Raw genomic sequence first — 15,760 nt, forward strand, 5'->3', positions numbered from 1 at the left:
CTCGCGAATATGTTATTGCAATCCGCAGCGGGAGCGTTTCTATAAACTTAATTTAAACTTACGTTTTACACCGTGCTTTGTTTCCCTTATGAACATGCTTGTATGCTTCACTCGCTCCCTTCTCAATTGTTTAATGAATTTTTTGTTCTTCGCTGTTTGCGGCTCCTCCTTCATTTGTCCCTACTGCGTTCACAGTCTTTTCACGTGATTACGTGGGAGGCGTGATGACGTGACACTCAACTCCTCCTCCCACGGCCATCGAGCTGCCGTCCATTACAGTATATTGTGAAAAAAGAGGTTCCAGTTATGACCATTACGCGTTGAATTTCGAAATGAAACCTGCCTAACTTTTGTAAGTAAGCTGTAAGGAATGAGCCTGCCAAATTTCAGCCTTCCACCTACACGGGAAGTTGGAGAATTAGTGATGAGTGAGTCAGTCAGTCAGTGAGTGAGTGAATCAGTCAGTGAGGGCTTTGCCTTTTATTATTATAGATTATGTGTGCAGAAGAGAGCCGAGCAGCAGGCAGACTTGAGCATTTATGATGGGAATGCAACGTGAAAATTCCAAGAGCACTTCTCTCTGCCTGATAGATACTTTTGGCTGATCGGTGTAACATTATTGACAAAGCATACTGTATGAAAATGTCCAACAAAATGTTTCTGAGATCATATCCTGCCAAAAAAACTATGCGGCTCATTTTGAAGGCACAGTATTAAATCACAGGGTAAGCAAAGAAAAGTGTACTTGACATGTATGGTGATATAGTACTTGGAAAAACTGAGGTCCTGAAAACTTTTCTTTTTTTAAAACCAATAATGCTGTGTTACAAATTTTGTTTTATTCAACAGGACTTTAAAATCTTGAGAAACTCCGGTAAAGTTTTCAATAAAGGAAAAAACTAAATCCAGTATATCCTTTCTCCTGAAAAACAGTGCAAGCTAATATGACATTCATCATTGCTGTTCACCTAATTTTTGTTTTTTGCTTTTAAGAAGGAATGTCTAGATCATTGCAGAGAGATTTTTGGAGCACTTTTAAAGCTCATTTTAGTTTAGCTCAGCAGAGACAAGACAGCCGAGTGTTGACCTGTCACATTTAAAAAGCACCATAGACTAATGATAGCTTTAGACCCAATAAACAGAAGACATTCTGAGAAAACACAACAAGCAGGTAACAAAATATAAATATTTTATTAAAGTGTACATACTTTATACATATGCAAGGGATGGATGGATTGGTGAACATGTGTTAGACAGTTGGCAGTAAACCCAAAGCACCTAATTTTCTCATAGCTTGTTTCGTTTGCCCTGGAAAATTCTTTGCAAGTGAGTCAACATGCAGTTCTTTCCACCAAGGGCTAACCCTTTCTGCTGCACTGCATATGAATGTTTCCATGGGGTGGGTTTAATTGTTTGCTACAGGTCAGCAGCTAGATGGAGGATATATTGTGTCGGAAATGTGAGGAAACTGGACCACGTGGCTGTATTACATCTTAGATACTGGAAATTAGCTAGGAAGGTAAATAGTACAGTAGAAGATCACCTGAAAAACTGTGTGAGTTTACTGTATTCTTAAAGTCTTTTGCATTGTCTATCCATCATGCTTGTAGCTTTTCAAGTACAAGAACAGGGAATTAAAGTCAATCCAGCTATTAACATTTGCAAGGCAGAAACACATGTTGGATGGGAAGCTAATCCAATTCAAAACAGACACACACATACTGGTACAGTTAAGATGCAAATCAGTCTCATCAATCAGAATAAATATTGCATGGTTTCGCTTCCTCTAGTTTTATATTAATTTGTTGTTAAGGGAAAGAAGTGAAACATTATTATGAAAATTAATAACCGTCAAGCAATCCCTGACTTGCCCAGATATTCAAGTGGGTTATTTGTGTGTATTAGGACATAAGGGACCATTCAGACCAACAAGCTGACACATCCCATTCAATTAGATTTTCCAAAGTAAACTAAAGTCGAAATTTGAAGGTCTCTAAAGTCCTACATCTTTACCACACTACGTGGAAATTTACTTCATGTATCTAAGGGTCTTTGCATGAAGAAAAACTTTTTTGGAAACTCTGCCTTTACTAAGGTTCTAAACGTGTCTCTATGTTCATGTTATATGAAAGCAAGTACACCAATTCCTTTCATGATTTTAAGCACTTTGATCATGTCACCTCTTAATTACTGTTTGATCAAAATGAAAAGGTTCAGCTCCTTCCATCGCTCCTCAGAGTTCATACCCTTTAGTCCTAGAATCAGTCTAGTCAGTCTTCTATGGAATTTCTCTAGTGCTGCTAATACGTTTTTTGTAATATTGAAATCAAACTGTACACAGTATTCCAGGTGAGGCCTCACTAAAGCATTATGTAACTCCACTCCCTGTGCTATATAACCAAAACGTCCTTTTACCACTCTTGATTGCTTCTGTACACTTTCTGGAAGTTGATACAGATGAGTCCACTATGACTCCTGGGTCCTTGTCATTAAGGTGTACTTTCAAGTTTCAGACCTCCCACTATGTATTCAGATCAAACAGTTCTCTTTTCTTCTTGTAATACTTTACATTTACTTTCATTAAATTTCATCTGCCACAAATCTGCCCAAGCATGGATGCTGCCCAAGTTCTGCTGTAACAATTTAGCTAATTCTACATTATTTGCCTTTCTACCTTGCTCAGTATCATTCAAACTTAACCAGCTTACTGATTATATTCATGTCCAGATCATCTATGTATATTAAAAAGAACAGCAGCTCCAAGACAGACCTCTGAGATTCACCACTTTCAACATCACCTAATTCCAAAATAAAGTTCCCCTCAACCATTACCTTTTGCTTCTTGTGTTTTATACCCACCTAAACACCATTCCTTAAAGTCCCACTTGTTTTAGTTTGATGGTTAACCTTTTATGTGGTACGTTATCAAAAACCTCCAGAAAATCAAGATAAATAATATCATATGAACTCACTTATTGTATTGTTTTGTTGCTTCGTCATGGAATCCCAAGACAACCCATATTGACTATTTTCTAATACACCTGGACATGCTGCTCAGTATTTTTCTTAACTGCCAATATGAATGAAACTATATATCAGCATGGCTGGTCATGTCATCCATAGTGACATGAAGAAATATGAGCAACAACAGAAGGCACTTATATAAAATACTAATTAATAAAGCAATCAAAAATACAATTCTATGATAAGAAAATGAACGGTTTATTTATTAACTGAATTTCTTTTCAGTTTTAAAATGTACCAAAGGTAAAATAAAGCATGGAACTCTGCTTTATTTTAAAAATATTGTGCAATATTTTAATGAAGACATCAACCTTAATTATGTTAGTGGAAAATAAAGTGCATACTGCAAACAGATCATTCTTACAGTTTGCCTTTAATGGGGAAACACATTTGAAAAAATTAGACGATTCTATATTACTTTCTCACAAATTTACTTGTTCTCTTTATCCACAACACTACACGTGGCTTTTGTATTTCTGTCTCCAAGTCTACTGTTTACATGCTTTCACACAAGGCCCATGGTTACACTTCCTTTAGTCCTCATACGTCACTCTACAACTATCTCTAAGACAACAATGTAATGTGTTAGCTGCTATGTGGCAGTTAAGAATAAAAAATGTTAAAAAAAGCAATTTCACTTAAAACTTCAGTGTAAGGGTATTATTTTCTCCAGTACAACAAATAAAATTAGGCATTAAAAAAAGTTCAAATACAGTATGTAGCCATTTTAGTCTCTGAACATTACTTAATATGACATCTTTCACTGCTACACTAATCAAAAAGCACTTTAAAGATCAATGAACATTTTTCAAAGGCCAAATCAACAATTAAAAAAAAAAGCATCAATAGCTCTTAGCAATGAATGGTTACAGCAATACTAGAAGGATTTATAATAATCTGTGTGACTGTGAGTCTTCGAGGGTTTCCCTGCCTCTTGATTACCGGCAATGATGTCAGATGTAAGATTTTCTTCTTAAAACAATTTCTTCTGTGGAAGATTTGTAGAAGTATTTCATAACCCAACCACAAAAGTACGCAGCTGCTTCTTAAAACTGCTGCTGCTTAATAATAACAAAAAAAAAACTAATGCTTTTCTAGCTTTACTGGCCATTAAAATAAACCAGCATTTACAAAAGCAAAAGAGCCAATTCCTTTATTAAAGCCTAACGTATACTATACACACATAGCTTCTGTGCCTACTTATCAAATTCAGGGTTCCAGGGACCATAGCCTAATCTCTACAGTATAGAGTACAAGGTAGGAATCAACCCATAACAGGACACAGTCACAAAGCTATACTCAATAAGCTGTACAATGGCTGACCCTGCGTTCTGATCCCCAAAGGTCAAGCGAAAAGACAACCTACTCTCAGGGATTAATAAAGTATATCAAAGCAAAAAAATCAAATCAAATAAAATGCCCATGCTTCTTTACTGATGGAAGATTTGGATTTTAGCAGACTAAATTTATTTTTTATGAGAAGTACACAGTATAACATGTATAGACGGTATTAGGGCTGGGCGATTTTTTTGATTAAATAGTTTAATTCAAGATAATGTTTTAAAATTATATCAAAACGAGAAAAATCATGAACTTTGTTTTATCCAAATGGTACAGTTAACAGTCATAATAAACCCAATATCTTGGGTTTATTCAGCTGCCCATGAGTGTATAGTCAAAACATATTGTAACAATCTGGAGACCAGTAGTTACAGCAGAAGGAAGAAGATAGCTTGTATGCTCAGCAAGCTAAACAGTTTGTTTCAATAAAAAAAAGAATAAAGAAAAAAAGTGATATTTTGTTACCATTTCGTCGAGCCCTAGATGGTATACTAGTAGAAGTGTGTGCAATGACATGGTTTTGTTTACCGTTTATATTCACAAAGGACGGATTCTGATGTATAACTAGATTGCATCACTAGTACCATCCAAAAAAAGACAAGGTTTGGAAATTTTTTAATGATTACCTGTCAGTTTCAGTTATACATTAACCCTAACTATAGTATGCAATTCTGAAAATGTTCATCCTGCTGACATTTTGAAATCTGAATGACTGATCTTCAGTGGTTCAGAGATGTGGTTAAAGACACAACTGAGGACACTGCAGGAAATAAAAACACTAGGGATTTACTTATTGATCAGCACTGATCAAAATCATCCAATTTCCACACCAAATGACACAGTCACTGGCTGATCTGAAACACCAATCTTTGAATGAAATAAGAGCCAAATTTCAAACAATACCAAAACAAAGCAAAACTTTCTTGCCAATCCGACTGTTTTATCACACATCTACAAAAGATAACTAGTTTAAATGAAGAGAACAGCAAGCCAAACAGGTGACAATATGGGGATCTTTAGGTATGTTATATGCAATTATTTTGTTGTTTTCATTTGATGGTGGATAGTACAGTCGAAGATCACCACTTAAATTGTGTAATTCCAATATTTTCCAAGATGAAAAGCAGTGGTGGGCCTATATTATTGGGACCTTTTCACCCTGATATATTTAGACTGAAACATCCTTAATTTGAACTTTTTATTGCTTTGAGGAATACAAGCAGCTATATATCGGTAAGAATCAAACAAACTGTGGCAGTCAAAGAAACATACTGCAAAAAGTGAAAGAAACGAAGGGCAAAGATTTTTTTGGAATGTTAACACTATATTTTGATATTATGATTTAATACACATTAACATTGATGGCAAGTAAATGCCTGCAAGCTTTTTTATTTTGAAAAAAATTAGGTTTAGAAACAACTAATTATATTTTAACTTTCATTTTAGATGGTAAATGCTATGATATATATATATCTTTGAACACATACGCTATAAGAGAGGAAAGCTGAGGGGGGAAAAAAACTGATGAACAGTTGATTTTTAACTCTCTTTTTAACTGTGTTTTTAGAACAATCTTCTAGCATTGTTATACCATGCAAGACCCAAAGAGTGTCTGAACATGCCGGAGAGCTGAGCGTAAATGGAGAAAAACTAAACTAACTATCCACTATGAGATGTTGAAGGTTAAAATAACAATACAACAACAAAGTCCATCTTGAGAGGCATTGCTGTTTCTCTAGAATTATAAATAACAATGCTAGTAATCCCAGAGTCTTATTCTCTATGACTGATCGTCTGCTAAGCCCAGGTCACTCAATGGAATGCCTCCAAAATACTTCCAATGAAACTTGTGAGGCTATTGCTGTATTTTTTAAACTAAAAATTAATCATATTAGAAATAATATAGTACATCTCCCCAATACTGATCCTCTTAAGCCCCAGTACTCCATTATAAACAAATTAAATTCTTTCACCAGGATAGATTTACCTGATTTATATAAAATAATTTCTCAACTGAGACCCTCTACCTGTGTCCTTGACCCAATACCAACAAGTTTTTTCAAAGAAGTATCTGGCGTGCTAATTGCCAGTACTCTTGACATAGTAAACTCGTCATTAGATATGGGGGTCTTCCCAGACTGTCTTAAGAATGCTGTAGTTAAACCCCTACTCAAGAAAAATAATCTTGACTCCTCTGCTTTTGAAAATTTTAGTTTTAGATCTCGAACTTGCCTTTCTTAAGTAAAATTCCAGAGAAGGCAGTCATTATTTAGCTAAATGGCCACCTCAATAAACATGCTATTCTTGATAAGTTTCAGTCAGGTTTCAGAACAAATCACAGTACAGAAACTGCACTCGTTAAAGTAGTAAATGACTTGCGGGTAAATGCAGACAGAGGCCATTTATCTGTTCTCATCCTCTTAGATCTGAGTGCTGAATTTGATAGCATTGATCACAATATTCTTAGAAATCGCCTTAGTCAGTGGGTGGGCCTCTCTGGCAGTGTCTTAAATTGGTTTGAATCCTACCTGGCAGGTAGAAAATTCTTTGTAACTTGTGGTAATTATACTTCAAAGACACATGATATTCTATATGGTGTTCCACAAGGCCCTATCCTGGGTCCACTGCTCTTTTCAATTTACATGCTTCCATTATGTCAGATTATCTCGGGGCAGAACGTGAGCTACCATAGCTATGCTGATGACACATAACTGTACTTATCGATTGCACCTGATGACCCCGACTATGTTAATTCACTGACACAATGTCTTACTTGCGTTTCTGAATGGATGAGTAGTAATTTTCTCAAACTAAATAAAGAGAAAACAGAAATTTTAGTGATTGGCAATAATGGATATAATGAGGTTATTAGAAATAAACTTGATGCATTAGGATTAAAAGTCAAGACAGAGGCAAAGAATTTAGGGGTAACTGTTGACTGTGACCTGAATTTTAAATCACATATTAATCAGATCACTAGGACAGCATTTTTTCCACTTAAGAAATATAGAAAAAGTTAGACCCCCTTATATCATTGAAAGACGCTGAGAAATTAGTTCACACTTTTGTTTTCAGTCGACTAGATTATTGTAACACACTCCTCTCAGGACTACCCAAAAAAGACATAAATTGATTACAACTAGTGCAGAATGCAGCTGCTAGAATCTTAACTAGAAAAAGAAAATCCGAGCACATTTCTCCAGTTTTGATGTCACTACATTGGTTACCTGTGTCATTTACAATTGACTTTAAAATACTGCTTATGGTTTACAAAGCCTTAAATAATCTCGCTCCATCTTATATTTCGGAATGACTTACACCTTACACTCCACATTATAACCTTAAAATCTTCAAATGAGTGTTTACTTATAATTCTAAGAGCTAAACTTAAAAGAAGTGGTGAGGTGGCCTTCTGCTGTTATGCACCTAAAACCTGGAATAGCTTATCAATAGGAATTCGCCAGGCTAATACAGTGGAGCACTTTAAAACACTGCTGAAAACACATTACTTTAACATGGCTTTCTCATAGCTTCATTTCAGTTTAATCCTGATGCTCTATATATTCAATTAATTATCATTATTATTCATGGTGGCTCCAAAATCCGTACTAGGCCCTACTCTCTCTGCTGTTCCTTTTCCGGTTTTCTATGGTGGAGATCTGGGCGCCACCACCACCACCTAATCAAAGCACCGTGATGTCCCTACATTGATGGATTAAAGACCAGAAGTCCACATAACCGTCATCATCAAGTCCTTCCATGAGAACCCTGAATACAATGAGGACTGATTGAGGTAATTTATGTTAGGTAGAATGCCTAGAGGGGGCTGGGTGGTCTCATGGTCTTGGAACCCCTGCAGATTTTATTTTTTCTCCAGCCGTCTGATGTTTTATTTTTCTGTTGTCCCTGGCCATCGGACCTTACTTTTATTCTATGTTAATTAGTGTTCTCTTATTTTAATTCTTATTTTGTCTTTTTTTCTCCTTCTTCATCATGTAAAGCACTTTGTGCTACATTATTTGTATGAAAATGTGCTAGATAAATAAATGTTGCTGTTGTTTAAAACCAGTCAATATATAAGTATAATGTTTTAAAAAATTAACTTATTTAAAGGGTGATGGTGTAACACATATGACTACAGAGTTCCAAAAATCTAATGGGCACTGAAGTGAAGAAACTGTCATGAAGAACAGGCATAAAAGAAGGGAATTATCTAGACCAATAGTTGTCAGAGCCTCCAACATGGTGGAATTTAACTACACATTCAGAAGAATCTAGACAAAATGGGATCTGAGCTACCTATAACATTTATTCAATTCTTGGAATTTTGTGTATTTTATTGTTAAACAACATTGTCCTCACTGGTGGCGCAGTGGTAGTGCTGCTGTTTTGCAGTAAGCAGACTGTGGAAGATTGTGGGTTCGCTTCCCGGTTCCTCCCTGTGTGGATAGCGCTTTGAGTACTGAGAAAAGCGCTATATAAATGTAATGAATTATTATTATTATTAATCACAGTTGGTTTAATTTAAAACTTGACAGAGCTTCAGCAGTATTCCAATAAGAATAAGGAGAACTATAGTGTCCATATTTGCAAAACTGACAGACAGAGAGATCTGTCCACACAGATCCCAAAGATGCGCCTAGCAAACAATGACTGGAGTGGGTGAATACTTAGGCAATCAATTATTTTGCGTTTTAAATTTGTAATTACTTTACACCATTTTGCAGAGATCTGTCTTCACTTTGACATTAAAAAGCATTTTAGGTTTGAGAGATCAGTGATCTTTGTCATATACATTACCCGAGCATTGTGAAATTCTTGTGCCATAGTTGCACAAGAATTTTTGTAGTCAATAAAATACCATAAGGTGATGTACAAATACATACAGTAAATAAACAAGAGTACCAGAAGAAAAATAAATTATGGTAAATAACAGTGAATAAAAAGGCAGATGGCAGTACACATGTAACACACAGTACAATTACACATAAACCAGCAGATTTCAAAGAGTTCAGTGACCTTACAGACTGGGGGAAGATGCTACTCCTGAAGCAAGTGGATAGGCTTCTGCAGCACTTTCCAGAAAGCAGAAGTGAAAACAAAAGATAAGCTAAGTGGCTGTCATTAGAAATGATAAATTCAGCTCTCCTCAGACATCTGGTGAAGCAGATGGTACGAAGCTGTGGAAGGTCAGCCCCAATGATTTTAGAAACTGCAAGGACTTTTGAAGGAGTCTGCAATCCTGGGAAGTCAGGTTACCAAACCACACCATGATGCACCCAGTGAGAATACAGTGGAATGCAAAAATTTGGACGCCCCTGCTTAAAATGTCTGTTACTGTGAATAGTTAAGTTGTCTAAAGACGTCTGATCACCAAAAGGCATAAAGCTAAAGATGACACATTTCTTTAATATTTTAAACAAGTTTACATTTTAATTTCAATCATTAACAGGTACAAAATACCCAAAAAAAATGAAAAGGGCCTGAAGCAAAAGTTTGGGCACCCGATATGGTCAGTAATTTGCAACACTACCTTTGGCAAGTATCACAGATTGTAAATGTTTTTTGTAGCTAGCTAAGAGTCTTTTAGTCTTTACTTGGGGTATTTTCTCCCATTTGTCATTGTAAAAGGCTTCTAATTCTGCGAGATTCTTGGGCCATCTTGCAGATCTCTTTTAAGATCTATCCACAGATTTTCAATGATGTTTAGGTTGGGGGACTGTTAGGGGTATGGCAAAACAACCAGGTTGCCCCTCTTGTGGTATTCCACTGTAGATTCTGAGGTGCGCTTCCGATCATTATCTTGTTGTAGGACCCATCCTCTTTTTAACTTCAATATTTTTAAAAAAGATGGTGTGATATTTGCTTCCAAAATTTATGAGTTACCTGAATCCATTCTTCCCACTACCAATGACATGATCCTTGTACCACTGGCTACAAAACAAAGCCTGATTGATCCATCCCCATGCCTAATATACCTTTGCACATTGTGGCCAAAAAGGTCTATTTTGACTTCATCAGTCCAGATGACTGGTTTCCAAAAGGCATGTTTAGACGTTCATTTGCAAACTTCGGGCGCTGAATTTTGCGGCAAGGAAAGGTTTTCTTCTGCTGACTCTACCATGATGGTCATATTTGTTCAGGTGTCACTGCACAGTAGAACAGTGAACCTCCACTCCGGAGTCTGCTAAATAATCCTGAAGATCTTTTACAGTCAGAGGTTTTTATTTGCCTTTCTAGCAATCCAATGAGCAGTTCTTTTCAGAAAGTTTTCTTGGTCTTCTAGACTTAAACCCGACCTCCACTATTACTGTTAACTGCCACTTCTTAATAACATTACGAGGAAACGGCTACTTGAAAACACTTGCTATCTTCTTGTAGCCTTCTGTGGCTTTGTAAGCATCAATTAATTTAATTTTTCAGAGTACCCAGCAGCTGCTTAGAGAAGCCCAAGGCTGCTGATCGTTGGGACAAGGTTTGAGGAGTCAGAGAATTTATACTGCTTTGCAATTTGCACCACCTGGGGTTTTCTAATGATGACTGAAAAAGCCATAGCCCTAATGAGCTAATTAAGGTCTGAAACCTTGGTAAAAGTAATCTGAGACCTCAAATATTTTGGGGTGCCCAAACGTTTGCATGGTGCTCCTTTCCCTTTTTACTGTACAACTGTACAAAACAAAAACAATATACAGTGGAACCTCGGGTCACGAACGTCTCAGACCACGTACAAATCGGGTTAGGATCAAAAAAAGTTTGCCAAACTTTTGCATCTGTTCACGACCACAAACTCGGGTGACGAACAAGCCAGTTTCCCTTCCGGTTCGTACGCGCCGATGATTTCTGCATGTGTTCAGTCTCTCCCTGTGCAGCGAGAGAGAGAGAACGAGAGAGCGAGAGAGGGCTGGCTGCATAAAGCCGAGAAGGCAGTTAAAGAATGCACCGGGCTTGTTTTTAAAGAGACTGATTTGAGCATTGTTTTAACCTCGTTGTATTTAATGAAGATTTTTTTCTATTGGATTTTAACCTCCACTTCACTTCTGTTTACAGCGATTGGTTTGTAGCGTGCATTGTTGCAATGTTACTTTTCTTGGTTGTTTATTAAATTACGGATTTTTCAAATGTTAATGTTTTTCCCTGTGCTTAAAAGTCATTAAAAAAAAAAAGTCTTTACAGCGAGCGGTTCGTGAGGCTGTAGCGTGAATTCTTTCAATGTTACTTTTCTCTGTTCAAGGTTTTCTCAGTGTTATTCAATGTTTTTACATTTAGTTTACTATTACGCTGTGCATTCTATGGTATAATTAACTATTTTTGTGCTTAAAAATCTTTAAAAAAATATATTTACATACAGTTTGTACGGTCTGGAACGGATTAATTGTATATACATACAATCCTATGTGGGAAATTACTTCGGGTCACGACCAAATCGGGTTACGACCAGAATTTTGGAACGAATTACGGTTGTGACCCGAGGTTCCACTGTACTAATCTTGCATAAAATGATGAAAAAAAAATGTCATTTAACTTTATGCCTTTTCAAGATCAGTTCATCTTCTGCTCATTTAACTATTCATAGTAACAGACATTTTAAGCAAGGGTGCCCAAACCTTTGCACCCCACTGTACTTTCAGTAGCTTTTTTGTTCCTACCCTAAAGCTCTTTAACTTCCTCAGGAAAAAAAAGCCTCTGTTGTGCTGTTTTAAGGATGGAGGTGGTGTTGACAGATCACTAAAGGCAGTCAGTGTTCTAGACACTCAGGAACCTATAGCTGCTGTCTAGATAGGGAAGCAGTGGATATGGACTAGAGCAGGATTGCATTTGTTCTTTCTTGTTGTGTCAACATTCCGGAAGAAGTTTTAGTTATGGCACCACACATAGTCAAGTCTTTTACCTCCCTCCTGTAGGCAGCCTTTTCATTGTTACTGATGAGTCCAGTCATAGTGCTGTCTGCGAACGTGATGATGCTGTTGCCCTCAAGCTTTACTACACACTCACTGTTAAACCGACTGTACAACAGTCATCTGAGGCAGCAGCACTGCAGAACTCCAATGCTGGTGAACAGCATGGAGAACTTGTTTTTGCCAGTCCTCACTGACTGGGGTTTATTTGTCAGGAAGTCAAAACACCCAGCCACAGATGGAACAGCTCAGACCAAGGTCTCTGAGCTTCAACACCAGACTGAAGGGTACAATGGTGCTGAAGGCAGTGCTATAGTCAATGAACAACATCCTGACATAGGTGTTTTTCCTTTCTAAATGCCCCAGTGCACTGTCCTGGGCAAAGGAGATGTCATTATTCACACCCGTGTTATGCTGGTATGCAAACTATAGCAGATCCAGAGCAGTAGGTATGCTGTGGTTAATGCATTTCATAACTAGTTTCTCCAGACATTTCATCAACATGAAGGCTAATGTGAGGGGTCAAAAGTTATTCATGAAGAAACAACATATTTCTTTTGGCAGAGACAAAATTGTGGTTTTCCTGAAACACTGCGGCACTGTACACAAAGGCAGGGACAAGCTGAAGATGTCAGTAAACAACCATGACAACTAGGTGGCGCATGCCTTCAGGGTACAGGACAGGATGCTGTCTGGGCTGCTGGCCATGCGCGGTTTAACCAGTTGAAAGGGTTTTCTCGCATCAGCCTCTGCCACCTGTAGCATGGCTGTTTGCCAGTGAACTGGAAACATTGTGACACTCAATGAAATCTGAGCCTTAAGGCTCAAAAGATGTAAAGAAGTCATTCAGCTCATCTGTGAACTATGAGTCAATGTTGTATAACAATTAAATGTTAAAACTTGTAAGGGGGAGTAGTGAAATGTTTTTACTCACTGTATTAAGGAAATAGAGGCCACCAGAATGAACAACACTAGTAGGTACAATATAAAATAAGAACAAAGCTTTCAAAATCATATCCACTCACATTTATGGAAGGGATGTGCTTTGAATACAGTAGATTCAAATAAACATTTAACAAAAAAAAAAAAAAAAAAAAAAAAAAGGAATGGGCCAAAGGGGAAAAAAACACATTGATTATAGAATTTCCATACTATTATGGGCTTTAAATCACTTCTGGAAAAAAGCATCAGCTAAATAAATGTAAGTAATGCACTTCCCATTTGAATGCTCCACCATATTAATAAACTGACTCAAAAGGTTCTTTTGTTTTAAGAAATCCAAACACGTATTTTAAAAAAAAAAAGAAAGAAAAAAAGCCTCTTACCATGCCACAGTTCAAATTCTTATCAATTTTGCAGAAGGTGTGAGGTGGAGTCTCTCCTTTGCTTGCAATAATAACACAGATATCTGTTACTGCCAAGGAATTTTGCGCCCGTTCAACAGAAGCTCGACGATATGTGATAAAGATCCTCTGAGAATTGGCCGAGCTGTTATTAACATTGGCACAGCGTCCATAAGGTGTGGCCTGGATCACTTCACAGCCTGCAATCAGCCTTTCTTTATCATCATACAAAACTCTGCAAGGAACAAAAAGACGCAAGTTTACATAGCACCTGTGTAAAACCTCACAATGAAGCAAACATCAATGCATGTTTATATTGTAGTCCAACAAGCAGAAACACTGATATGTTTCCTGTCATTGTAACGATTTGCACGTTGTTTAAATCTTTTTTGGTATTTTTGATTTTGCTCAGTGGTGAAAAAGGCTTTAAATAATGATTTTAACTTGCTGCCATTATAAAAAGGGGAGAAATCTCTTGCTTGGTATCTAGAGTTTCCTGGTTATACAATAGCATATTCTTAAGGAAACTGCCTTTGCTTCCTATTAACCCCACCCCTCGAGTTAAATTGTGGATAGTGAATACAAAACTCTTTTTCCCATAAAAAGCTGTAAAATAATAATAAAACCCATTCCCACCAGTAGCTCAAACGTACAGTAGGAGACTTACTGCTGACCTCTAAAGGAACAGAACGTTCTCAAACCTGCTTAATTCAAGGTCGTATCCACATACACTCACGAGCCCATTTGGGATTATCAATTAACCTAACATGCAAACCTATGGGATGAGGAATAAAAACTGCAGTACATAGTAGTGGAGCACAAGCGAATACAATGACATCATACAAACTTCAGTCATAAAATAACCAAGTGCAGGTCTCAAACCCAGGACACTTGATTCTTAATACAGTTCCATGAACTGCTGCACCACTGTGCTGTCAGCCCTAAGCATCATCACGTTTAAGTTTATTAGTTGCTTGCTTATCAAGTCATTCTATGTGTGCTAGACATTCATGTCTAATATAGAACAATGCTTTTTAGAGACATTTTTCATCATCAATTAAGATAAATGTGTCACTTTATTATTGTTTTGAGCTTTTCTTTATGTGTGCTTATACAACAATACCAACAAGCAATTAATGTTACCATTGTTAAAAGTACTACAATCAATTTTTTTGGATAAAGGTAACACAAGAGACCTGTACACAAGATATTCATGCCAAACCTGTCATGATTGTGACTCAGACATTGGGTTTTATTTAATTATTTTACAAATTAAGTTGTTGAACTTAGCTATCATTCACTGGACTTATGCCGATAAGAAAAGGGATGCACTTGAAGAAAACCAAGCCCTGTAACTGGAGAAGCCCGCAAAAGACATGATAGGATATAATGAAGTCACTACAATGTGGAAATTGTTGAAAGGAACTGTTCCCGTGCACAAGCAATAGGGGATAGACAGAAAGATAAGATGATACTGCCCTGCCTTCAACCCATTCTAATAATATTGAGCAAGTGAATCTATAATGGAACAAGTATGATCCTTCTATCTCTAGCAGATAGCCCTACAACTATTTACTCTTGACAGTCCTCAAGACAAATGAGCAGAATGTGTACTTTGGGAGAAAATAGCAGAGGCACTACCGCCTCCTCAGAATTAACAGCACTCAGATGGACAGGGTAGACAGTTTCAGATACCTTGGTATCCACATCACAGAGAACCTAACCTGGTCTAAACACACCAAATTCTTGGTAAAGAAGGTACATCAATGTTTTTACCACCTCAGGGATTTCAGGCCGCCCTCCCAATTACTAAATAGCTTCTACACATCCACCACTGAAATTATTAACAACATGAAGTATTACTGCATGGTTTGGGAACATCACACAGTAGGACTGCATGGCTCTGCAGAGAGTGGAACAGTCAGCTAAAGGCATCACATGGTACTTCTACATAATACAAAGTCAGAGCAGGGTGAAGAAAATTATCAAGAACACCTTAAATGTGGGGAAATGCCACTGCTGTCTGAAGACTAGTTCAGAGAGACTAAGGAGCTTCTGTCCACAGTCCATCCAAATGGTAAATAAGGAAAGCGTCTAGATCTGAAATGCCCTATTGTTATCTCTCTTACATTAAGTTAGATTTAAGTTATTTATTTA

At 37.1% G+C, this 15,760-nt stretch overlaps 1 protein-coding gene across 1 annotated transcript in view; it reads right to left on the reverse strand.

Annotated features, from left to right (window-relative positions):
* Positions 1-15,760, reverse strand: part of LOC114654947 (DENN/MADD domain containing 4C) — a 227,759-nt gene that overhangs the window by 118,766 nt on the left and 93,233 nt on the right. The window contains 1 exon segment of the mRNA XM_028805821.2: positions 13,586-13,838. Coding sequence (XP_028661654.2) covers positions 13,586-13,838 — 253 coding nt within the window.

Source organism: Erpetoichthys calabaricus, chromosome 7, assembly GCF_900747795.2.
Source record: "Erpetoichthys calabaricus chromosome 7, fErpCal1.3, whole genome shotgun sequence".
NCBI lineage: Eukaryota > Metazoa > Chordata > Cladistia > Polypteriformes > Polypteridae > Erpetoichthys > Erpetoichthys calabaricus.